This window comes from Ischnura elegans, chromosome 4 (genome assembly GCF_921293095.1).
Source record: "Ischnura elegans chromosome 4, ioIscEleg1.1, whole genome shotgun sequence".
In the NCBI taxonomy this organism is placed as follows: domain Eukaryota; kingdom Metazoa; phylum Arthropoda; class Insecta; order Odonata; family Coenagrionidae; genus Ischnura; species Ischnura elegans.
In genome coordinates, this window is record NC_060249.1 from 50,951,183 (window position 1) to 50,979,135 (window position 27,953).

Sequence of the window (27,953 nt, forward strand, 5' to 3'; positions counted from 1 at the left end):
AATGAAATCTGCAACCGAGTCATGTGCTTTCGTGATCACCGATGTGAGAAGCAGTGCTGGCAAAAGTGTGGAGATTGTATGGTCCCGGTTGAAAGCACACTTCCTTGCGGTCATGTGTCAAAACTGCCCTGTCATGTGGATTCCAGGGAGTATAAATGCCTTGTGAGAGTTTCTGTCAAACTACCTGACTGTGAGCACACTAATGAGAAGTTATGCTCAACGGACATTAATAACGCACGGTGCTCATTTCCTTGCGATACTAGACTACCATGTGGACACGCGTGTGCATTTACATGCCATCTGAAGCGTGATCCTCAACACTTGGAGTACAAATGCCTGAGGCCGTGTACTCGGAAGAATGTCAACTGCCAGGGAGAGCACATGTGTGAAAAGAAGTGCTTTGAGAAGTGTGACTCATGCAAAGTGAAGGTCAAGAAGAAACTTCCTAACTGTGAGCATCGCTTTGACATGGATTGCTCGACTGATCCATCGACTGTGGAATGTCTCAAACCATGCAAGAAGCTACTGGATTGTGGGCATGCATGCCAAAGAAAGTGTATGGAACCTTGTGGTGGCTGTCTTGTGAAGGTGGAGAAAGAAATACCTGACTGTCAGCACAAAATCAGGGTTAACTGCTGTGATGTTCCTGTGAGAAGTCTCTGCAGAGAGAAATGCATGAAAGTTCTGAGCTGTGGCCATACCTGTTCTAGTACTTGCGGGGTCCCATGTGATGTAAAGAGCTGTGTATACTTGTCCACGAGAAAAGCCCAAGCACGCTGTGGACATGAAGTACAGCTTTACTGCCAAGAAATCGATGAAGGTAAGGAAAAATGAATACCAAGGGCATATTATAGATCTCATATGTTATTCATAAGGATGATTTTCGGCTCTCTTGGAAGGCAGCACACAATTGTATATATTCTAATCTGTTCCACCATATTCTCTTAGCATGAAGTAACAAGTTGTCCACTTCTCAAAAAAAAGAACATAAATGGCTCAGGGCTTAAGACCCAAGGTGATTGCCCTGTTAAACGATTTTTCTATTTGGAGTGATGAGTACGATACTATTGATGTGAAACCTTCACTAATACATAACAGTCACTGCATCTTTTCTGTCTAGGTATCTAAATTGACATAAGTTGGAAATTGTAAGTTTTACATGTTGTAATTAATTGAATAAATTATTTTTGGCAAAAAATAGTCACAACAAAAGAATTATAGATAAGTTAATAGTCCATTGCGACTTTTAAAACCAAGAAATATGCATGTGTAAAGTAATAAATCAAATAATAATGACAAAAACACTAACCGTCAGAGAGCATTGCCAGCAGCGAGTTGAGGGAACTAGAACGACTCATCCGCTCAGCAAGAGGAAGGGGGGGCCTGCGAAAGCAAAAGTAGGGGCCGTGGTGGGGATGGAGAGTGTTCTCTTGGTCCGAGACAACACAGCATTTGTATTACATCTGTATTACTTGAATAATACACAAAAATACATATGTATAAGATGGAACACGATCGTTTACGTCTGTATATTTCACGTAAAAGTGCTTCAAAAGTCCCCCAGGATGTATGTATATGTGGGTATTCATTGGCATAGCTAGGAATATGCTTTAAAGGGGGATAAGAGGGGATGGGGAAGGGCAACCTCCCACCCCCACCCTCCCTGTTTGGGAAAATTTTGGAAAAATGACATGCCTGCAAATTCATTTTACTTAATTTTGGCACTTAAAATTTGGGTTTCATTGAAATGTTATGTTAAAATTTAATAGGTACATGTCAAAACTATGCAATATATTTAAATATAATTTTTATTTCTCTGAAGCTTTGGGGGGGAAGCTTAAGATGAAATGTGACCGTATTAAGTCCACCGCAATCACAGGAGCGTCGTGTTCCCATTTTCCAAGCTTTGTAGTGGGTGACCGTGCTCTGTGATCATGGATACATGCCCCTGAGCAGTTGCAACCCGAGCAGCTTGTGCGAGATGCGATTACATGGAGTGGTGCTGGACAGTGTAGTTTCCAATGTCGAGCAGTGGTTTTGAAGCATTCGTGCAAACTGCTCTTCTGTATCCATGATCACACATGATGATGCACACACGGGATGGTGCAATATTATAACAGGCAATGATGAAATATAACGCATTGAATCTTTCCTAATCAAAAGCCAATTAATGTTATTACATTATTTTTGCGTAGTTCTCATGAATCTCACGTGACAGCACAGCAATCTGATGCGAAGCAGCACCTGCCTAATGGTCATTACGGTGTAAGGATAGGTATATCTTCAAAAATGCGGACATTCGTCTCCCATTTATATGCAAATACGGGGTGGATTTTACCTACTTAATCTGTGCCCAGATAGGTTTCGTCAGGGCATGTATGTATACTATCCTTGTATTTAGGGATAAGGCTAAATCCGTGCTAGCTGGGTTAATGCTTGGGTAACACTGAATAGCTTCAAGAAACAGTATGGTGATATCAACTACAACACAACCAAAAACAATAATTTTAAAATGCTCAATTTGTTATGCTTTCATTATACAAAATGAATAACATTTCTCTTAAAATGAGGAAAGATCATTAACTACTTTAAAATATATATTATCAAGGAAAAAGTGTATCCATTGGTATGCTTATTTTGTAGCAGGTGATTCCCACAAAAATGATAAACTTGTGATATCGCATTTTCAAACAATAAATTTCATTCAGGTAGAGATCTAACATTCAAATAGAGATCAATATAGATTTCAAAGAAGTTTTGTGTCTGTCATTTGTCCCTGAGAAAGTATTGTAAGGGCATTGAAATTCATTTTATATTGTTTGCTGAAAGTCCAAGATGGCTTGAAACAAAATTAATACTTCATCCTAAGAGGTAATTAATTTCTTGACATGAGTAAAATTTATCCTCATGGAACTAAACAATGGGCATTTCAAAGCCTATTCCCAGTGTTGAATAACTCTGTATACTTCATACCTAAATGTATTTTTCTTGACAGGTTCCAATCCAGATACTCTTATGCTAAGGTGCCAAGAGCCTTGTGCAAAAATCTTAATGTGTGGGCATAAATGCAAGGGTACCTGTGCAAGGTGCATGCAAGGAAGAATCCACATCACCTGCCAAGAGAAATGTGAAAGAACGCTTATTTGTGGGCACAAGTGAGTTACTGCCATATGGTTGTGCTTACTAAAGAATTCCTATTCTCTTTCCGAAGTAGCACATTGTGATGCATGCCCAATTATTTTCTGTAAAATATACAGGTAGTAGAAAGAAGTTCCTTCCATATTTATTACAGAAAGAGCAGGGATGTAGAAGAGAAATATGTATTGGTTTCACCTATCCAGAGGGTAACCATCCTTTCTGCCTACTAATATCTGTGAGGAATATTTGCTGAGCTACCAGTAGCTTTTGCTGTATTTTTTTCATTATTTATAATACCAAGGAAGTAGTTAAAGAACTTCAGATAGTAAATCGACGATTGCAGTCATCATCCCATAATTTCTTAAGAAATGGCCTTTAAGGCGATTCAGTCTTCTTGTTAAGGTTTTCATGAGGCTTCTCCTCTTTTCTATTCTTTATTATTATTTTTTTTTCCACACCATTTTTGCTGGTTTTAGGCGGTGTACAGGTTACGCAAAGCACTATCATCTTTTTATTCTGAATTTAAAAATTTTCTAACTATTTGACAGTATTTAAAATTGCTGCTTTTTGTATAATAAGGGACAAGTTTTTCGGTATTACTATATTATTGTATTCAAATGCTTGATCTGAGGTTTCCGCGGCGTTTCTTCATATGAGTCTTGGCTTCCGGGCGTTCCTCCGCGTTTAGATGTCCATAAGTCAGGTCTTCTGACCTGAAGACGCCAGCAGGATGGCTGGAGAAACTATCGTCTCTTATGGACATCTAAATGCGGAGGAATGCCCGGAAGCCAAGACTCATATGTATTCAAATGCATTTTTTGTCTGCAATGCTATATTCAATGCCAATTTTTTCCCAAAACTGAAGCCTCAAAACTAGGGGGGGGGGGAGACTATATTCAGAGGGGGACTATATTCGGAGAAATACGGTATAGTGATGGATGCAATTCCAGAGAAGCTCCACAGGTGTTCTATGTGCCTGTGTGGTGCACGCTTTTTCCACGGTGTCCTAACTGTGACAAACAAAGAGCTTTTCTAGCAAGAAATTTTTACCTCTGCTAATCAATTTCAAAGAAATAGTGAGAGGTTTGTCGTAAGGTTTGGAATCAACGAGAAAATTTTTAGGACCACATCATTGGAATGGGAATGATTGATGCATTAAATCCGTTAATATTGATGGTAGAGATTCATTAAAATTTTGACAATGCTCAGAAAAAAAACAGGACATTAAATATGAAGTCTGCAATTTATGTGCAAGCAACAATTATCCAAGTAATTCTTACAAAAAAATCATAAGTTGACCGCAAACCGATGATGCTGTTAGGGTCTTAAACCCGGAAAGGAGGGAGCCCTACTACCCTCAGTTTCCAAGGTAATACTGAGTCCTCTCTAAAGGGTCAAAAAGGTTGGCTCTGGGAGTGTGTGATTATCTGCGAGACCCTTCTTAACGAATGTCCTGCAAAAATGCTCCATACAGGGGGGACAGAAGAGTCTCTTGGGGCTCAGTCCAGCAGTAATGCTAAGGAGAGAACTCCACCGTCTTGAAATGGTTAAGCCGAGGGCCCCCAATCATCGCAGACTGCCCCTGTCTGCAATCAACCAGAAAAGTGGCCTTCTGTTAACCGTGGCGATGTCAATTGATATGATGTCCTCTATTCTGGCTGTTATTTACGTTACAGTGATTGGTGTAACAAAATGCATTTACTCCCTTATACTAAAATGTACCTACTCAAACTTCACATGCCTAATGCCAGTCATACTTCACAAGTGGGCCGTGTACTGATCTTTGTTTATAAATTGAAATGTATTTGCATCTTATTTTCCAGGTGCTCAGCTCCTTGCTCCAATCCTTGCCCTCCGTGCAGAGAGAAATGCAACTTTCGCTGCGAACACTTTCAGTGTAAGGAGAAGTGTGGGTATTGCTTACCCTGTAAGGTAAGCTATGAATTAAGGGCTAGTGGTCTAAGCCAAAAGGATCCAATATCCAACTTATCCATTATAGATTATCTTAATCTAGCAATAAGTCATAATTTCCGCAAACAAAAAGATTTAAAACGACGAAAACAAACTGTGCCAATGAGTCTTCACTTGTTTTTACCCTTCTTTCATTGGCGGTGACATGTTAGATGGCTTCTAACTCCGGATATATTCAGATTTTCCCTGTTTGGGAAGGAGGGAACTGTACCGACTGGTTTGAAACCGATGACCTTACAGAATTGCTGAAAGTGCCGTGGTAGGTACAGAAATCGTTGTCGGTATGTAATCATGTCCAGTCGGTGGGCTTGAAAGGGAAACCGATCGGTACGGTACCGACGAAATACAGAATACGGCCCCAGCTTACCAACACTGACTATCGTCGGTATGGTGTACAGAATCCCATCTACCGATTCGATCGATAGATTTTTCTTCCTTATAGGAAAATCTACTAGAATTGGTAGAATATTAATAGCGTATCGCTTGGTTTCGCTAGGTAGGGCCCCCTTCGCTTCCATAGCGCTGGGGTGCTTTATCCCTACTCCCACTTCCTTCCAGCCCTTTCCCTTCCCTGGAGGCGTCGGCGGGCTCCGATCGCGACGGCGCCTCCATCCTTTTTCCTTCCCGTCCAGCCCCTCCCCGGGTGATCGGGCGAATAAGCCACGGGCTTGGGTCCCGGCCCCGGTGGTTGTAACCCCGAGAGGGTTCCCCTTGAACCCTCATGATTCCTGTACAGAATCCCACCCCAGGAATGTCTGACTACACAAAACTGCAGCCAATGAGAAGCCCCAATTTTCCCTACCCCAAGCTCCTCACCTTCTGTTGCCTCTGGAGTGCCCACTGTGCACAAATTTCGCGAGTAGGCAATTGTTGCTATTGCATGAGTTATCATGATGAAGAAATGAGTCTTATCCAATTCCGCATTTATCTAATGCAGCACTGCACGTACTCCATAAACTCGATGTCGAGGCTATGGAGTACGTGCGTATTTACTTGACTACTGCTGCGGGAGCAGACGATGCTCTGGATCTCCACGCGAAGCTTAGCTTAAAAATACTTGATCATGGCACGAAAGCAGATGACATTAGACAAATTGTTAAAGTATGTTTCAACTATAATATAAAATCTCCTTGTAATTACGTTGTAATCTAATAATCTTGCGTGCTATTAATCGATATATCGATCGATATAACAATCAATATGGTTTCATTCCAGAAGCGAATGTATATGGCTGTTGCCGTAATTTTAGGTTAATATAATTTTGTCCAATTTTTATGATCTTCAAAAACAACCAGTTGACATACTCAGGGTTGTTTTTATATTCTTTGAGTACGCTGTGAGAAAGGAGAAGTGACTTAGCTTCACTTGTTCTCTTTCTATAGGATAAATCACGGGAGATAGACGCCGTTCTCATGTGTCTTTGGGAACTCCATGAAACATTGTGATTTTTATTCACATGGTATTGTTTTTCAATGTAGCGCTCATTCTCTTGATTTTAAAGGTGAAAAGAGTTCAGGAAGGCAATCCTACGAGAACTACCGATAGTGATTGTAATTATGGCGACTTTTCATCAGATTGCAATAACCCCGACTGCCATTATTTACTTTCCTCGTTTGCACGTTTTCCTGGTTAGTACGTTCATTTTTTGTGGTCCCTTCAGAAATGTACTAAACAAGTTCTACTGTATAATCAGCAAACGGGAAATATCCTTCACATCAAAATTAACTTATTATTCTTTTTAATTTTTTTTTCCTTACAAAAAAATTCACCCTGCTGCTGGAAAGAGTACCATTTTGAGAAGTTGGTAATGGTGAAAGTCTGTGCCTACTTTATTTTACATATGTCCATTACTTTCTTATATTTTAGAAAAAATGTGGCTGGAGTTGTGAGCATCAGACTTGCAGGAAAAACTGCTCAGACTTCTGTGACCGTCCTCCATGCAACGAGCCATGCACTAGAAAATTAGGCTGTGGACATGAATGCATTGGATTTTGTGGGGAAAGATGTCCAAATCTATGCCGAGTTTGCCATCCCAAAGAAGTGGAAGATGCCCTGGTCTCTCTAAACGCAACAGGAGATAAAAGTTCTAGGTAATGGCTGTACATTGTTTTTTTATGACATATATGGCTGTATTGTTGCCAATGGCACATCTTTGCTGAAACTATTTATGCCAGTTATTAAAAAGAATATACCAAATTGTAATCTTGTTACAATGATAATGCTAAGCAGTGTGATAAATTATTCTACTATTATAGCTACGTGATATATGCAATTGGCATTTCCTGTTTCCACTTGTTTGAGGGGGCTAATGGTATGCTTGTTTCTTTTAAAATTTTGCTGTTTGGACAATGCTGAATGTTAGTATGGTCTTGCTGTAACTATAAAACTTTGTGGCAATCAATTAGTGCTGAAAGAGTTAAAAATATCGTCAGAAATGCGTCGCATTTGGTCAAAGCTATCAAGACATCTTTGGGACCAGAAAGTCAATCACCTAGCATTTGTTCTCCAGAAACGGAGAATTGGAGCAGGTAGGCAGAAAAAGGTCAGTTGGTGAGATAGGGTATGGATGAAACACGCTTCGATTGTTCTCGTGTGACTTGATATTTTCCTTCAAAGACAATGATTTATGGCTTGTGTGATTTTGGAAATGAAAAAAAGCATCAGAGGCTTGGGCTCTAGGAGGGCCGTGGGTGGTTTTCTGAAATTTGCAACGTACAGCAGACTCCCAATTATCCGGCTCCGGTTTATCTGGGTTGTGGGTTATCCGTGCATGATTTTTACTCTCACTCAATTTTTTCCTCAATCTTTATCCTGAGAAACTGAAAGGGTTTGTTGCAATTTTCTTTCTGAGTGGGTATAATACGGCTCCTAGTAAAAGGTACTATTGTGAGACAGCACTAGACACCAGGTATGAGCTTGTGTATAATACAATGTTATGTGACAGATTTCTACCAACTAGTAGATTTATTCATTTCTGTGATAACACCATTATGGATAAATCACATAAAATGTGGAAAATGTGCCCTTTCGTGGGCATGGCAAGAGAAAGATTTAGTGGATATTTTAGAGAAAATCAGTGCTTGTGTGTTTCAATGAGTCGATAATATCCTATTTTTGTAGACTTGGCTGTTAGCAATTCATGTGGGTTAGGCCAATAAGGTTCGACTACAAAGTGATGATGATACGCCGTATATGCCGATAGCGTATGCAGTTTGTTGTTGTTAATATTCTTGTGAGCAATTCCTTCCTGCAGTGAAAATCCGCCAAGAATTAGTGATGGGCAAAGTCGATCATTTTAGTGATTCAATCATTTTGACTCGAGTCACATAAATGATTCAATCATTATGATCGAAAAGACTCAAATGAATCAAGATCGAAAAGACTCAAAAGGAATCAAGATCGAAAAGACTCAAATGAATCAAGATCAAAAAGACTCAAAGGAATCAAGATCGAAAAGACTCAAAGGAATCAAGATCGAAAAGGCTCAAAGGAATTGAAGGACTCAATCAGTGGATGTAATAAATCATTTTGAATAATCGAATAAATACTGCCTCATCAGCGAAGAGCATTGGTAATGCTGATTGCTATCCATATTATCATTTCATATACTATTTTGATTGTGAATTCCTACATGAGTAAATGAGATGGCAAAAATGAAGGAAGTAAGTGTCATGAAAATACCGTATATCTCCGAATATAGTCCCCCCTTTTTTCCAAAAATGGCCGCGGAAAAGTAAGGGGGGGTGACTATATTCGAGTGTAACCCAATTTAGCATACTAAAGGTGACCATAAAGTAATAAATAACGGCATAATGGCTAATGTTCTCGTAGTCTTTCTATTTGAGTATATTTATGAGGATTATAATCGGAGATATTAGTAAATACTGCCACGTTTTACCGGAAATTAAGACAATTTTTACCACAAATGTTGTACAGATACGATTATTCCGATTCAAATAGCATATCGAATATGCGTTTTCACGGAATCCATCGGGTAGCCGCTAATTTTTCTTGGAAAAGTATTGTTAGAATAATTCAATCGACACTGATCACTTAATGACGCAAAACAGTAAATAATTAAAATGAAAACTAAACACACACTATCATTACATTAATCGAACACTAGAATTGAATCAATAGTATATGTACCCGTCGCTCATTTAATAACTACACGATTTAAATAATTGCGAAAAATAAACAGATAAAGTGAACCTTTCGTGACGATTTAGCATTTCATTGCGTCCGTAGCTACTATACATCCGTGCGGTTCGTGTTTACAACCACTGCCTTTACCGCCTTCACAGAACAAGAATGCGCAATAGGTGATGCATTTGTTTCTGAAAAGGCGCAATAATCGACGACTTTAAACCAGAAGCGCCGGCATTACTGCATTTGATCGAAATACAGCGACTCAGCATCGAAAGTGTAATCAATTTATTGAGGAATATTTTCAATTCGTCAGGGTAAATAGGATCGATAAATTACGTCGCATAACGTTTCGCAATTATTTCCGCGATATTTTCTTTATTAAAAATAATTTTACGTTCAACAGTGAGGTGATGGATCAAGTAGAAAGATGAGGATCAATCCTGCGGCAGATTAGAGGCCTTCAAAGACGGAGTTTCGATGCCAATTTAAAAATAGCCGTTGCAGAATACGCCGTAAATCATAGTATTTACAGCGCTAGCAAAGCGCTAATACATCGCGGAAGTCATTTCGGGGGTCTCGATGCGGCAGATTCAAAGAATTAGAGGAAAATATCGTCGAATTTGTGCGCAAATGCAGAGCAGAAGCTCTTTGTGTAACTTATGCAATGATTCGCGACGAGGCATTGAAAATTGATATAATTTTTTTTCAGTTTTAATGTTTGTTGGAAAAAGTTTATTTCTTAATTTTATTACTTTGATATTTGTAAGTCCTGTAGTTTAATTGTTTTGCTTAGCAGGCATTTGATAGCAATATTTTTATAATATTTATAATTTATTTAACACAATTTTATTTAGATTTCCTAAATTCTTCAGGTCACTTGGATTTGTGATGACTTGATGGGTGTGTTACACTGGATCTAAGGAAGTTTCAGGGCCAAATGCTATACTGTTTATGGGCTTTAAGTTAAAGCTTATATATTGACATTGTCTGTAGTCATTTGGAAATCAAAAATATTAATAATTTGTGAAGGTTTAAAAAATACAATAGCCTTGGATACTTAAAAAAATTTCTCATTTCTTCATTACATCTGGTTAAGGAACTATAAATTACTGATACATGCAATGGATCACAACATGTTTTAGGTATACAGTAGAACCCCGTATTTGCGTTATCGGAATTTACGTTTTCCCGCAAATTGCAAGTTTTTTTCTGGGTCCCGTCATATTTCCTATCTCTCCAATGTAAATAGAACCCTGTATTTACGCCGTGTTTTTTTCGTTTTCCCGCCATGTGCATCACGACGTGCCGGCTAAAAAAAATTATTTGCCTACTAAAACAATAAATCGTGCATATCAGCCCTTAAAAACTATCTTTTGGCTTCCTTTCGCGCATTTGTATTTAAAAATCCAAGAGAAAGAGACGCAATGAGAACTATTTTCGGGAAGAATTTGAAAGTGGCGGGACAGAACGCCACTAACGTCGGAAAGTTGAACTACGTCATCTCGTTTTCTGTCAGCGGCGGAAAGATTCACAATATGAAAGTAGGTGTTTTGAGCAATCGAGCTATGTAATAATTATAATGCAAGAACTCCTGAAGAAATGTTGACAATAATCATGTAGCCTATAATTTGATACGAGAGTTTGAAAGGAAACCAGACGTGCTGAAACGTGATAAATGCCGGAACTATAAAACTTGACCGACAACTGCGATCATTTGCGCTGACTTCATTCAACAGTGGCGTTGCGTAGATGGGTTAATTAAATACTTAAAAAAAAACTTATTTAAACTTGAATTATCCCATTCACATAGCAGCGTATCGCAAACAACTGTAACTTTAAAAAATTATGAAGTCGCACGACAGTTTGTACTACGCACTTGATCGCCGAGGAGTAGTTCAGACACTCGTGTGTTGGCAAGTTATCCTCAATTAGTACGGGAAATAGAATTTATCCTGCTTGAAAATGAAATTCGAGGTGGAAAACGGACATTTTTAATTGACGAGAATATGAAAATTTTAGAGCTAGTTGATTCCCACACCGGAACCCGCATCGATTCAAGCAAATTCGTGGTGAAAAATCGCGATGCCATTGTAAAATATGCAAACCAGTGCGGACATTTATCAAAAAAGAGAATATCTGTGAAGAATTCCAGGTAAGAAGAAATAGAGCGAATTCTAAAAGAGTAGTTTTTAGGTGCAAGATCATCAAATGTTCCTGCAAATGGTGTCATCTAAAGGCCTGTTTACATAGTAAATTAACCCGTACAAGTTAATGTCTAAATTATGAACACGAAAATGCACCGTGTATTCACCCAACTTGTGCGTATGCATGAACAGAAAATAGAACCTGTTCAAATTTGGTTCATGCATTCATAGTCGTACTAATAGGGGCGGGGCATGTGCCCCCCCAGACACTTAAAAAATATGCAAGATTTTTAATACGGTCCAGTTATCATTGCGTTCATTTTGTATAACGTGGTATCATTGTGCCCCCCTCCAGAACAAAATCCTGGATATGGCCTTGCTTGTGCCCCCCAGAAAGAAATCCTGGATCCATCCCTGATGGTCATCATTACGTTCGCTTTATTTTGTGTATTACTCAAGGAGGCTCAATCATTTAATTCAATAAGAATAACTTTGATATAAAAATAAAGAGAATTTAGTAAAGTCATTGTTATATCTTGTTTTAATCTCAATTAAGACAAGATCTTTTGCCTGTCAGACCCTCTATGCCCCTCCCAGAAAGAAAAATCCTGGATCTGCCCCTGCCTACATTCGTACATTTCCTGTCCCGTTCCGGTCCACAAAAATCATTCATGCAAGCAGACATTAATGTATCGTGTAAACAGGCCCAAAGGCCCTTGAGAAAAAGTATTTCCCCAGAAGATTGGGAATCGAAGATTCCACGGCATCTATAATGGTTGGTTGGATAGATTAAAAAATAGGTAGTCTTGTATACAAGATGGTGAGTGGTGAAAGCAAAGATGTTAACATAGACACAGCAACTCAGTGGAAAGAATCTGAATATATTAGACTTCTGGAAGGTTACAGCCCAAAAGATGCTTTTAATGCAGACAAAACAGGATTATTTTTTAATATTTGTTGCCAGCTGTGCTTCAGAGGGAAGCAATGTTATGGAATAATGCTTAGTGAACAATTAAAAAATTAACATTTCCAAAGCCAGTATGTGAATAAAAGTGAAAATTCTCTATTTCCCACTATTTGCATTTTCCCGCAATTTACACTTTTTTTCTTGGGTCCCTAGAAAAGTGTAAATAAGGGGTTTTACTGTAGTTATTTTGTTGTGATGGAAAATATGTGAACAGATTTGTTCTTAATCTTCAAAGAAAATAATAGTTTTTATCGAATCTAGAATCTTAACTTGCTAACCACAGAAAAATTGCCTTCCTTTACATTTTAAAAATTTTCCCAAAACTGAGGTCTCAAAATTGGGGGGGGGGACTATATTCGGGGGGGGACTATATTCGGAGATATACGGTATTTGAGAAGGCAAAACTGCCACAATTTCTTAACACTAATAGAATAATTTCAAACTATAACACAAAATACACCACAAACTTTGCATGAATCTGATCTGCAGGATAATTTTATGAACGGCACAATAAAATGTTAACAGCTGCAACTTCTACTTAATTCTTAACATTCTCCTACCAGAGTCATCTTAATATTTTCCTTTTACGTGTACCCTATTGGAAATTTCTTATAGGAAAATTTCTTATCAGAAATTGGACATATTTCTTATAAGAAAATTTCTTACAAGAATTTTTCTTGTAAGAAAATTTATTATAAGAATTTTTCTATAAGAAAATTTCTTATCAGAAATTGGGCATATTTCTTATAAGAAAATTTCTTGTAAGAATTTTTCTGTAAGAAAATTTCTTATCAGAAATTGGGCATATTTCTCATAAGAAAATTTCTTCTAACTATCAGTTACAAAATGTTATTTATAACAAATTTTCTGATGGAAATATTTATTATAAATATTATATCAACATGCTTAAAACACTTGCGCAAACTTCTATAAAAAGCTACGTAAGATTTACATCCCTACTGAGAGTACAAAGTTAGAATTATACCTAATTCAATCCAAATGTAGACGCCTATATCTTATACAGCAAACCTAATGATTTCCCATGAACCAAATGTAGATGTCTATCATCAGTGTACATCAAAAAGGACATTGAAGCCCTGTAAAGTTCACCTGGCTGGCCAGACAAGGCGAGATACCATAGAGGTCTTTCAGGGCATGGGTTCTGTATAGGGTTAATGTCCCAACATGCTAAAAGAAACTAAAATCAATGAAACCAACGATAGCCTAGAATGATATACTGATAATTGAATACATTTTTGTCAATCATTACGCAATGAAAGATGCAGGAATTGCAATATGGAATATGATTTAACCTGGAAAATTGAAGAAGCAAATGAAATAAAATTCAAGTTCCACTGGGGATAGGTACTTCAAGAAATTATATGGGAAGGAAGAGTAAAATTTGATAAATCAAATGCATATGAGCAATGTTTATTTAAGATACCAGAGAGAATAAGACCTCTACATGCAGATTTGGATAGATAATGAAAGAAATAAGCAAAGCAAAATGGAATTTGATGCCATTTTGGAGAAAAGGATATGTAGAATATGGCGAAAAATAATTGCAAGATTTAGGAAAATTAATAGGAATCACAGAAACACTGATTGAGAATAATAGTTGATGTATTTTCCATAAAATAATAACTGTGCAGATGTTGGCATACTCATACAAATTCATTCTCATTCTCTTCAGAGACTACTAAATCACTCACTTTGTCCATTAAAACACTGTTTTCATTAAAAATTCCTCTTATGTTAGATATGCCACAATCTGAAAAATATACATGTCTATCTAAATTAATGATGAAAAGTTTAAAATTCAACGAAACTATCTGTTTAAGGTAACATAATTTTAGGAATGCCAGTTTAAATTTTTAATACTTACCAAATGAGGTCAATGCCTTATTTTGTGGTTAGAAGCACACAACTTATTTTATTAAACTGCTATCACAAAGACATAGTGAATGATTAACATATAAAAGCAATCCCTAGCAACCTAACAACCAAACAAGTTTTGGTTGTTAGGTTGCTAGGGAACCATGTGAACAGTATCCTGCAACGTATGCAATCGTAGTATACATCGTGGTTATTCATGGCCCATATCGAACTTCCATCGGTCAAGTAATCTGTAGACTCGAAACAGACAGATCTTTTAAGTCTACAATTTTTCATGTGCCCTCAGCGATATATATATACTAACAAGTCGCATTAAAGAAGCCTCCGCTTCTTGGAACCATTTATGTCAAATACCATGCTGAAAAAACCAGGAAATTAGCAGAACATTACTTAAAAAAGAGTTATACATAATTTCCAAAAATGATCTTATGTAAATTCCTTAAATAATTATCAATTGCCAACATAAGTTATGGTGACACGCATGCTGGATAAAAACCTAAAAGGTATGCAACCCGCGCAGCATCATTGTAGAATTCTATAAGAAATTCAGATTTCTTATAAGAATTTTTGTAAGACTTATAGAATCCTATAAGAATTTCTATAAGACTTATAGAATCCTATAAGAATTCTGTAAGACTTATAGAATCCTATAAGTCTTACAGAATTCTTATAAGAATTTCTGTAAGACTTATAAGAAATTTCCAATAGGGTAGTGGTGTTATTAATACTAATAACTGCTGGAAAACATATAAGCAAAAGATTACACAAGTATTCAGTTCTTTATAACATAGTATTTAATTTTCTCACAAGTGTTTCTGTCATGACGAAAAGAGATCAAGCATAGATCGCTCCAAATTTTGAAACAAACCGGAAACCGGGATGATTGAAATGAAACAGGAAGTCGGAGTGATTGATGATCGACTTGTTTAACGAAATGAATCATGAGTCATTTGATTCATCTAGTGATTCAATCTTTTAGATCGAATCGTTCATGATTGACCCATTACTACCAAGAATGAGTAGATGCACCGGAACTAATGATGTCACCGACTAATGGGTGGCAAGTGTTCGGATATTTTTTTTTTTTAATTTCAAACTCCTGAGGGAATGGCGTAGCGAGAAAGATATCTATATTTCTCATTATAGCTTATCTATCTTATCGGTCTAACAATATCCTTTAATTATTTGTGGTTTTGAGTGGGAGTGAACGACCCCATTATTTTTATTTTTGGAAATATGTACAGGCGGTCCCCGACTTTCGCACACAATGCTTTCCCGAAAACTTGTACGAAAGTCGAATGTACGAAAGTCGAACCATTGACTTCCATACTAATTAGGGGTTACGTTCCAAAAGAGCGAAATATACTTACTAATACCTTTTTTTTCGCGAATTTTATTTCAATCACTAAATTTTAATAATGTATTAATAAAATTCCTCAAATCATCTAATTTCTTTCAAAAATACGCAGAAAATGGAAAAAAAATCAAGAACTCCGTTGGCTATCGAGTGAAACTTCCTCTTGGCGTTTAAGTTGACATTTTACTTATTACGTCCACTATAAATAAAAAGACGTATCAAGACGCATAACAAAATGTAATTGTTGAACCCGCACTCAGGATACCTTTTAATTTTTACACCAAAATTCCACATTCGGCAGGTGACATTGGTGATCGTGTATATTTCGCATGTTATTCAAAAAAGACAAAAGACAAACGGAATTCAGGTGATATTTCGTGCAATATCGTTGCAGAAGGTGTACATGAATTAAAGAGCACTCAAACGAAAAAACACAATTAGAAAGAAGATCTTACTAGTTTCATTGAAACCTGTTTGATGATGTCTAGTCAACTTTTTTGAAAAATCTCTCCAATGAAGGCTTTCTTCTAGAGATGTGCGAATAGTATCCGCGAATACTCGAATACCTCGAATATTAGAAAGTATTCGATATTCGAGGTTTCGAATAGTTATGCGAAAAGTACCGCCTCGAATATCTCGAATACTTGGAATTTCGCGTCATACACTGTCGCACGCACGTCGTTGGTAGTTGACTCGGAAAAATGTAGAGAACTGTAGTCATTTAGTGCTCGCAGCGCCGTTTTACGCAAGTTGACGAATTACATCAAATTCGTGGATTTTAGCGGTGAAAAGAGTTCGACGAGGGGAACCGAAAATCGTCGGGTGAAAAAATCCGAAAATCCCCGATTCCCCCCACCAGGAGAACCTCAGTGCCATGGGATAGCAACCTTAGGGCATTTCCCACGATCCGCTATCCCCCTCCATTCAGCACTTGCCTCACCCACTCCGAAGCTTTCCTCTTCTCCGAAATCAAACAAAAGGTCCCAGCTCCCATTTCTGGAGGTCAACAGCTGTGTGAGTACCGTGGGATACTTACATTAGCGCATTTCCCAAGATCCGGTATCCCTCTCCAATCAGCACTAGCCCCCCCTCTGAGGCTTTGCTCTTCTTCGAAATAAAAAAAGGTCACAGCTCACGCAGGGATCATATTACGAAGACCTTAGCTTCGAAAAAATACCAAGTTACTCGAGAACAATAGAAACGTGTTTCGGGCCCTCCCTTTTCTCCCCCACTGACCTTTTTTTCCTACCAGCTTCGAAGTTCCCCATTTCTTTGGAGGGCAACCGCTGCATGAGTCATCTATTAGCACAAAAGGTGTCTAAGAATGACTTTCGTCAATTGATGTTACACCTTTATTGAATTGAAATATTAGTAATGTGCGCGTAATTTCAAAAAGAATAAGACCAAACACGACGTATTTCTGAGTTTATTTAAGCATTTTACGCAAAGAAATAAATGTCAAAATACGAGGGAGACTTAGCATTCTGGCAAAACTCGATATGAGCAGCAGAGCTTCTGAGAAGTTGATGCGGTATTTTTTTCAGAAAACATATATCAAGTTACAATTTATGAGTGGTGCTATAAATCTTTATTGTTACAGTCCCAGACAAAGGGATATTTTCTCAGAATATTTGGTTTCTCCCTGATAGCAATTCCAATTCATCTTCTTATCTCGTGAGAACTCCCAAAGATGGACTGAAAATAATTGAAGAAAATCTGGTGGAGAAGAGCTTGTATTTTACAAAATGCCTCAGATTGTCAGCTAGCACTTGGCAGCAGGAGTGAGGGTAAAGCGATGTTAGTTGAATTAATTATATGTCCAATTGTTTCCATAAAATTATAATATTCATTAATCAGCTAAATTCCTGTTCGAATCATTTAAAGGAAATCAAAATTACTCCCCAAAATCTTGTGTTGCCTGCTGCATAGGCAACCGAGTCAAACATACCAGCATTCATCATTTAGTATTCGAGGTATTCGAAATTCGAGGTATTCGAATATTCGAGCAATGATTTAATATTCGAATTCGATATTAGAATTCGAGAAATCTGCTATTCGACCCATCTCTACTTTCTTCTTCTCCTGATGAAGAAGCCTGTTGCAGGCAGTCTCTCTCCCAAATAAATCTCCTAGATTAGCGTCAACTACCAACAGTTCCCTTCATTGTATATGTTCGTATTGTTCGCATGTACTGCCATTTGAAACAATTGAATGTTGGGATGCGCAGTAAACATCGCGGGAGTTTAAAAAGTTACAGACCAACGTCCGAAAGTCCGAATTTAGCGTACGGAAGTCAAGTAAACGGTGTCAATGTTGGATGTACAAAAGTCGAGTGTACGAAAGTCGAGGACCACCTGTACATACTTATTATTCAATTCTCAATGCTAGAATGAAGTAGCTAAGTTATGTCTGAGGTGCTCGAATACAATGCTTTTCCCGTCTTCTCCTTGCAGGTTTGTTTTGTTGCCTGATTGTGGTCACGTGTTTGAGTCAACTTCTTTGGAGAAGAGCCTTTCGGAGTCTGCTCATGAGGTGAAACTGTTACAATGTCCAGTGTGTCACGTTCCCATTCAGCAAGCTTATCGCTACAAAAATGCTGCCAAGTTGTGTTTGAACCGTGTGAATCAGGTGAGGTTCATGGTGATTGGTAATCTGCACCAAGTCAGCAGGAAAGTGGAGAAAGTATTGGACGAGTTTAGGGAATATCCTTTGGAATCGGGTAAGTTTTTAATTTTCTCAGTATTCCTCATTATTAGGTTTTAAATACAGTAGACTCTCGTTATTACGAAGTTCATGGGACCGAAAAACTGGAGGTTCGTAATAACGAAGTTCGTACGAACTTTTCTTTTAAGAATCGTCGAAAAGAAAACAGTATGTAATAATCACGATTAAATTATGCAAAAATATGTATAAACAGACAAATACGTTTCGGTTTTTTGGAAGAAGAATGCGGCATGATGCAATCTTGGGTTGATATCTTCCTGAATACAGTTAGTCGGATATATGAACAGGTCTTGGGACGAGATGCATCCCAAGACCTTGTTCCTAAGTTGATAAACATACAGTCTGGCTGCTGAGAGTTGACCGATGATGGAAAGAATGGTCTTGGTCAGGGTAGAGGGCAAGGCTGCCAGGTAAGAAAGGGAAACGCCTACAAAGGATTCCATGAAGAAAGGAGCCGCAAGGGACGACAAGTGTGAAGGACCCAGAGGAAGAATCACTTGGTTTGGATCAGGTTTATTTCAATGCTCCTTATGTATTTGACGTTGTATGATTAGGGGAGTGTGTGTAAGTTGTGTTTGGGGAACAGCGATTGGCTGTAAAGCGTGCTGGCTCAGGGTTATCTGCCCCTCCTATTATGCTGTCATCGGACAAATCTCGCTGGCCGGACTGGATGCAAGGAATTGAGGAGTGTGTTTATCCTGCACAATGCAACACTGCATTACATGCATGCGCTAACTCTCAAAATTTGACAATTTTGAATGCTCGTACCTCTGAAAATTCGTAAATAGAATGTGTGTAGGAAGACTATACGTCCAATTTTCAAGTGGTTATGAGTGGGTCACATTGACTCCACAGAAATGAAGCTTACTATGTGATGTAGCATATAAACTTAATAAAGAAACATAACTGATGCTCTTGAGCACAGTACACGAGAAGAACTTCAACGTGGCACGATTATTGAAACTTATCGTGGTGAAATTCCACCTAAATGCCATTGCTTATGTGTGGAACTTCGTAATAAAGTTCATTTTGTAACCACTGGGACCGGGAGTGAGATTCAATTTCGTAAAAACGAAAATCTCGTAATAATGTTTCTTTTATTATAGCTTGTATTGACAATGCAAAGATTACCGCAGTGCCCCTAGCGGCCGTGCCTGGAAGCACTCTAACTCAGACACTCTCCATCCTTTGCCGTATTTACTGCATGTGTTTCAATGTGAAAAGCGTGAGAAGACTGTAATTTTTTGAAGATGCTATCGGTTGTGGACGCCATGAAAGCAACCTCAGGGTTTGTGAGGTCCATGCGTGAGGGAGAAGAAGTTTTAAATGCTGGCCTTGTGAATTTGGTGAGGAAAAGGGAGGAAAAAGAGTCAGTGGTTCATGTGCAGGCTTTGGTCCTTCGCACTTCAGGCCTGACTTCTGAGCATCTGTATTCCGTGGATTTGTGGATTGATTTATCTCAGAATTACGGCGATTGGTTATCGAGGGATCAGAGTATAGAGTGTGGCTGTATTGTTGTGTAACTTTTTAGCACTGGCGTATCATTAACCTCCTTAATACACTTCAGGTGCCCCTGGTAGTGAAATATCTATGTATTACTCGGGGATTAGAGTGGGTGAAGGACTTTCGTTCTGTACTTCCCAGTCCTCCTCCTCTGCGTCTCAGGACTGCCGTATCATTCGCAGTCTCTTGAGCAACCTTTCGAGGTGATTTCGAATGTGGAAGCTTTCACCCTGAGAAAACTCCAAAGTGTGGATGCAGTTCTTCTGGAATTTGATGGCCAAAATGTTACCGTGACCCAAGACCAAGTGGCTTCGCTCTAAGCAACCCCTCAGAGGACTGATGCTTGGTTCAAAGGCAGAAATATGTCTACTCCAGCATCTTAGGCATACAGCCAGTTCACTTACGCGGTAAATCGTGAAGCTAACTGGAAAAAACATTATGCAGATTTGTACTACAGCAAGTTTACTGATAACAAATACAGAGACAGAGGCAACAAACTTGAAACTGTAGCGAGAAAGAGGTATGAGGAGCTTGAGGGTTGTCAAGTGGTGGAGTCAGGACTTCTAGTCCATCCAGAAATTCCTTGGGTGAGAGGAAGTTTGGATGGAAAAGCTTTGGTTGATGGCAGGGTGGGGCAATGTTGAAATTAAGACAATTAAGGATGGTGAGACTTTGATGGCAGCTGAGTTTTTGGATTAAAGTGCTGTGAAGACCTTGGACAGCAATGTTAATTTTAAGAAGAATACTGACCATTTTGCCCAAGTTCAAATAGTTATGGCTTTGAGTGGCATTCCAGAATGTGATTACATTGTGTATTCTCAGGCTGGTAATGATTATCTTAAAGTACATGTTCCTTTTCATTCAGATTATGTGTTCAATCTCTTAAGTAGATTCCCAAGCGGGACAGAAAAGTCAAAAATACCTCAAAATGATGTCAAAATATGGTCATTTCTCTAAAGTCAAAATGATGTCATACGGGGTGCCAATTGTGACTATTTTGTGACATCACCTTGACTTCATTGTGACTTCAAAATGATCTGGCATACAGTGTGTCAAATGGTGGCCTTTCCAACTTCCAGGATATACTTCAATAGCAGTACCATGTTCAGGGCCAGCACACCCATTAGGCGCACCAGGTGACTTCCTAGGGCGGCACTTTCCCGGGGGGGGGGGGGGGGGTGGCAAACGTAACCTTTGCCTAGGATGACAAAAGTGCTAGCACCGGCTGTGACCATGTTGTACTCGAATGAAATGCTAAAGAAATGGAAATATTAGGAATAAAACGAAAATGATACGAAGAAAAAAGTTGTTTTTTATGAGAGCTTAATAATGTTAGCAATAACATAGTAGCAGGCAGTCTATCTATTTTTCTTTGAGAGGGAGTGTAAATCCAGCACTTTACAGCCTGTTCTGCATGATCCATTCTGCTTTCAGGAAATAGCTTGAGTACGGCACCTATTTTAACGCAAATAAATATCCATCCATTAGTTTATTTCACCTACAGAGCAAGTGTACGCAGCCCCAAGAATCCATGACGAATTGTAAAACTTATGCACAGTTTTAACACTGCACCATGTTTCATAGATACTAAATTATGGAATCATACCTAGTTATGAAACATGGGCATTATGTCAGTCGCAATATTTTACTGAACTCACTTCCCCTAAAGTCCCACCGTGAGGTTTTAGGCGAACCCTTTCTCTCTAAAGTTGCACTATCATTTACGATTTCACACTTTTGATGAACCACAGCTGGAAGTGCTGATTTTTTAGCTACTTACTACGGCGTAACTAGTTTTGTTGACAAATATTTTGCCATAGTTCGTATAAATGAATGCCTTTCGCTTCTGGGGACCGATCCGAGGTTCGTAAATTCAAAACATTTCATATAATCGAAACTTAGTATAATCGAATAGCACTGTGTATTTACCATAGGCTTTTCGCCGGGACCGCAATATCATTTCGTATAATCGAAAACTTTGTAAAATCCTGCTTCGTATAATCGAGAGTTTACTGTAATCGCAAAAAACACTAAATTTAGTTTTTATTTACCAATTTTGTGTTAGTTTGTGTTATTTCGCGATATCGCATCTCACATATTTCATGAACCTCTTGTAATTACTGATAAATATTTACTGGAAATTGTTGTGTACCTCTGCCCATTAGTAGTTAGTGAAACCACATTTCTGCCTGTCCCTTGTTTTACATGGTATAATGGGAAGTGACACACTTTAGGATGAAGTTGTTCACCTCCGATCATCGGACATAATATATGTTGTTCTCAAACATAGCAGAATTATTTTAATTTCACCTTGATTTTGTGAAAATGCATGACAACACTTTTTTCTTTGATTAATTTACAGATTTCAAGGAGAGCTGTCGACTTGTAGATAAGTTGAGTGAGTTTACAAAAAGAAATAAGAAGTCGCATGGTGGAGCTGTCATTCCATACTCCCTGGAAGCTCGTATGGAATTTGTAACGTCGATCATTGATCATTTCCGTGACCTTAAGAGCAAGATGGATTCTTCCAAAAGGGAGCAGGAACGTTTGGATTCTGCTAACACTCGGATGGAAATACGTTTTGGAAGAGTTAGTAATATAACTCCTCAAGAGCGTAGTGATTTTTCCAAAATGGAGCAGGAATGTGTGGATTCTGCTAACTCTCTGATTAAAATACTTTTGGGAGGAGTTCATAACATAACTCCTCAAGAGCATAGTGACTACGAGGGAGAATTTATGCGCTTTCTTATTTTGATGAAGTTACATGTCTTGAAAAGCAGTTTGGCCACCATTAGAAGGCATAATATGAAAAATCCCACTAGTGAAAAACGTCAGAAATTGGTTGAATGTGAAAAGGAATATGAAAAATGTCAGAAGTGGGTTGATAATCCTAGTGCATTTTTCAAAGTAGAGTATTTAGAAATGATAAGACAACTCAATCAAGTTTTAGAGTCTGTAGGTAAAAAATTCCATCCAGCACTGAGACCAAGGAATATTGTGTTCGATCTACATGAGGGTAGTTGGTATGAATGCCCAAATGGTCACATTTTTTCTGTCTGTGGATTAGATCAGGGCATAGAAGCAACTAATTGTAATCAGTGCCATGCTGAAATATTGGGAGGCAGTAACCAATTTTTTTCCAGTCTTTATCATTGAAATAATTATTGCTGTCGTCATCCATACACCAATTTTCATTTTGACTGCGGATGATATTGGCATTTATGGCTAATAAATTATGAAGCATAATTACTATCAAATAATTAACAGATAATTTTAAAATTTTGTTTCTTATGATAAATGGTAAATATTATATGATTAATGACCGTTTGAATTGTATTTTGAAAAGTTGGATTGGAAGTTTCACTAAGTACCCTATTGAAAATGCCCCATTGATCCCCGCAGGGAATTGAAATTCCCTGTAGTTCCCCGCAGGGATTCTTAGTTCCCCATAGGGATCTATTTTTCCTTATAGGGAATTGAGGTTCCCTATGGGGAATTATAATTCCCTGCAGGGAATATCGATTCCCTGTATGATATAGTGGAATCCCTATAGGGAATTAGAATTCCCTACAGGGAATAAGAATTCCCTACAGGGAAATAGAATTCCCTACAGGGAATTAGAAATCCCTGCAGGGAATTATAATTCCTTACTGCCCAGACAACACTCGTTCATGGAATCCATGGTGGAAAAGTGATGGATGTATCCATGATGGATATAAGGAATGGAATCCACATGGATCATAGATGGATTTCATGTTGAAGTTTCCATCATAACTACCAAGGAAATGTACCATGGAATTCATTTGGATTCAATCCATATTCCATGATGTAATGTTACTTATGTCAAAGGAGTTTTCCGTTTAAATTTTAACGATGGGTAATTTATGTATAATTTTTATATTATTGAATTAAATTACTCGAAAAATGGTATGTATCGTATGTATGTGGTCACCCATATATCATTCTAGGCTACAAAATGTGCAAACAGGGACAACCAAGTATTTGCACAACTTTTGATAACTACGGAAAATATATATTTGGCGTATAATACACCTAATTTACAAATTTTTGCCCATTATATCACGTACTTATTTAAATATGACGGATTAAAATTCGTATTTCGAAACTTCCGCCAGAACGGCCGGCGGCCATCTTACTAGCCATCGCTATCGAAACAAAATCGAAACTGTGTTTACATTCGTTGTTACTGTATTTTGTGACCTTGTGAAACTATCTGTGCTGGAAAATCTTGTTTTTTACAAGCAAATTTACATCGAATTACGCTGTGGAAGAGGAAAATAATACGTGTTTCGCAGTGGAGACTAGGAAAAGGGATTGGAAGATTACTGTCTCATTCACCATGAAATCAACGCCGGAAAAAGTGGCTCTAAGAAGCACGATGAGATTTGAGGAAGGTGCCTTTTTCAGCATAGTAGTGCTGACCGTTTAAATGTAAGTAAATGGAACATTTTCTTTATTCGATAGAAATCACCAAATTTGTGTATGTACTCTTTCACGAATAATACGATTAATGAATCACTAATTTCAATCCAATAATTATTTAAGATTACGAATTGATTATTTATACGTTCTCACTGTAATTACAATTGAGCGTTATCATTGCTTTCGCTGGCATAGTAAAAGTACAATCAATTCAGGCCGATTGAGTTGAAATAGCAGGGTTCTCGCAGTAGAATCCTCTTTGTTAGCAGTTCTTTATGACAATAAAGAATTAGTCTCAATTCGTACACGAAGGGTTTTCTTGAAAATGAATAGCCATGGAGAATATGTCGAAGCCTTATAGTTAATAATAAGCAGTTCAAACCATAGCCATGTATTATTCTCACTGAACATTATCATTTAGGTATTGATTTGTGTCTTTAGTAAAATTTTCACTAATGCCTTACAGTTGGAAGAGAATGCAGAAAGCTACATGCACTGGAAAATGATGTAAGGTCCTTTGATGATAAAGAAAACAGTGACGCCTCAGGTATAAGATTGCCCGGATGAGAGCATCCCAGTCTCTCCAGACTGTCCCGTAATTAGGAAGAGAAAAATTCTCCTGCTGGAGCATGAAGAGCCCAAGGAGGTGCAAAAGGAACATGCTTTCCCCGGAAATGGTAACGAGAAGGCTGATGAAGAAAATTCGTATCCATTGATGCTAGAGGACCACATTATTCCTAACACAAGTGAGGCTCCCACTTTTACAGAAAAGAGGGTACAAACTTAGATGAAGTATAAGATCAAACACGAAAAAAGAAGTGGTTGTTCTCGATCAATTGCAACTTCTCCAATAAAAGTTGAAAATAAGTGTTTTGCTTTACCCATCCTTGCCAATAATTTTGAATGTGACGTTTGTGATAGTACCTCCAGTGAAAACTTGGATTTATCATTTTGAGAGAGTGCCTGTAGTTATTCCTCAGACTGTTCAGAGCATTAAGAAAATGAAATGAAGGAAATCAGTGTAAAGCACACAATATTTTACATTATAATAAATCCTACTCTGTTTTTGAGGATTCCATGTTTAGGTTACAGTATAATTTCCTCATTATTTGATTGTATTTTTGTATTTACTAGGCATCTAATGATATGCCTAAAATTAATAAAATTCAATGATTCCCTGCAGGTTCTGGCCCATTAATTTTGGAGTAATTATTCAACTATTAGTCGTACTTTAAGGTATGTGTTGCCTCTAATGTAAAAAAGCTTGAGTGATTGAATGTTAAGGGAAATTAACTTCCAATGAAGTCAGTGAAATGTTATACTTGTATTGGGTATTTATCCATTGCTCTCGGTTATATCTGCAATGAAAATTTAGAATACAATTTGTACACAATGTACCCAGGATTTCCTATTCCCTATGGGGAATGATTCCCTGCGGGGATTGATTCCCTGCGGGGAATGATTCCCTGCGGGGAATGATTCCCTGCGGGGAATGATTCCCTGCGGGGAAAATCCCCATTGCCAATTCCCCGTAGGGAATTTCCCTGTAGGGATTTACAATAGGGTAGTGGCTATTATTTTTGGATATTCTAAATGTTGGTGTCATTTTCCTTCAATTTGGACTGATATGGTTAAATGACTGATTATATAGGAGTAATTTTGTCTTTGTGGGCAGCGGCGATTTGGAGCGCATTAGCGGAAACAGGGATGCATTTACTCCGATGGCTTTCTTGATACTATTTTGGATGTGGATCGCCCAAGTTAGTCGTTTGTCCATTTCAACTCCCAAGTATCGGGCAGACAGGCGTTTTGGGATTCTTTTATTTCCGTAGAAGAGTTGCGGGCCAGGTTAGAATGAATGGCATTGTGTGCTTGATAACAGTATCTGTCACTTATCAAGCTGGCTTACATATTGTTGATACATTTACTATAAGGTAATCATGGGAACATTTCTTTAACAATCCTTCTTGTGATCATTCTCATTGTCATAATGTTCTTTTAAAACTATCTAGATATGAAGTGTAGCCAATTGTCCTAGTTATTTTTTTAACTCTGAGCATTTATTAGGAAAGATTCCTTTGCTAAATGTTGGGAGTCTCAATCCCCCAAAATGTGTGCTCTTAATGAGTGTTGTTTTATCAATATTGCATGAAAAAAGGATGTGATTATTTGTAGGAAGTCTGCTGTGGAATCGAAGCCAATTTATTGTTTTAGTATGCTCCCTTGTATACTCTTTCACAAGTCAATGCACGTTTGGAATAATTATCTGCTTATTTATCCATTATTGATTTATGCAATTTGCACAATTATGACAGTCCCCCATGAAAATGCCTATTCAAATAAAATGATTCTTTATTGGAAATTAGCTATGAAATAACTAATGTCCATGCTTGATCGTTAGTTTTTAGCAAATTTCGATCAGTGAATACTCATCCACACTCAAGAGCCATCAGGGTCATTTGTAGCCTCTCATACTTTATTTTTACCATTTTGGGCATAAATAGTTTCAATGAATGGCAATGGCATTTTCGTCCTTTTTGGGCTACTCATTATTCCCATGTTAGAGTTACACTCAATTGAGGCATTGGAGTTCTAAGTTATCATTACAGCTTTTTGGTATGGATCTGTTTATGTAGTTAGCATTGAAGGCTGTGCGAGCTTCGTTTTCAAGCTCTTTATTGTGTGATTTACATAATAAATCTCTTATAGGTTCACTCATAACTACTGGTTTCATGTTAAATGACAATTTTAATCATAGAGGACTTAAAGGGTTAAATAGGCTGAAGACTGAAGTATTAATATGTTTTTGATGGTAAGTTTTGAAATAACTATGGTATTTGTTTTATATTGTGGCTCTTAAAAGTTTTTGGAGAAAATCTTACCTTGAAGGAAAATTTTTTAAAATGTGTTGTAGTCTTTATATGGGTTGCTATTTTTGTTTGCTAGCTCTTTGTAATGCATTATATTTCTTTAAGAAATCAACGATAATGTAAAAGCTGTACGTTAATGGCTCTCTAAGTATGCATCTGGAATACTCATCTATATAAAGTGCATTTTTCCTTTAAAAGTTTGTCAAAAGTCCTATTGTATTTATGTACTCCAGAAATTTATTCATAAATTTGATATATTTTGAGTTCATGTACACTTACATATTAAAATTAAAGTTGATATGAATGATTTACTTTACGTTATTATGATTCACGTGCAGTGGTTTCATACTGAATGATGGTCTTAATTAACCCTTTAACTGCCTCCGGGCCAATATATCGGCCTTAGCTGGTTGATCAAAAACTGCTAGGGGTCAATTTATCGGCCCAAATTATTTCACTTTTTTTTTTTCGTGATTGTGGCCTTTTCAATGGCTGTAATTTATGTAAACCCCCTTAATCTATCTATGGTTATAAGATGTAAATATATTTTAAGAATTTGGAAAAAAATCAAGAGCTTTAAATAATATTAAGTAGCAGAAAAATTTTTAAATGTGAAATGTTGCTAATTCTGGAAAAAAGCCTTGGCAGTCTTGGTACATTCCACCTGAAATGGGCTGGCAGTAAAAGGGTTAAAATCAACTCAATGGTAAATTGTAGAGATGTGGGAATATTATTCGTTATTACTAGAAAGTATTCGATATTCGAGATCTCTAATAATTATGCTAAAGGTA

At 37.6% G+C, this 27,953-nt stretch overlaps 1 protein-coding gene and 1 long non-coding RNA gene across 2 annotated transcripts; both read left to right on the forward strand.

Moving 5' to 3' along the window:
- The first annotated feature begins 21 nt into the window (after positions 1-21).
- On the forward strand, positions 22-23,193 carry LOC124157432 (NFX1-type zinc finger-containing protein 1-like). The gene is made up of 6 exons (XM_046532132.1): positions 22-820; positions 2,996-3,155; positions 4,962-5,070; positions 6,976-7,199; positions 18,076-18,341; positions 22,212-23,193. Exons 1-6 carry the CDS (start codon positions 22-24, stop codon positions 23,003-23,005), a joined length of 2,352 nt encoding a protein of 783 aa, XP_046388088.1. The 3' UTR covers positions 23,006-23,193.
- A 26-nt stretch (positions 23,194-23,219) lies between these two features.
- Positions 23,220-25,090, forward strand: LOC124157434. The gene is made up of 2 exons (XR_006864598.1): positions 23,220-24,301; positions 24,759-25,090. It is a non-coding gene; the product is annotated as an uncharacterized LOC124157434 (long non-coding RNA).
- The last annotated feature ends 2,863 nt before the right edge of the window (positions 25,091-27,953 follow it).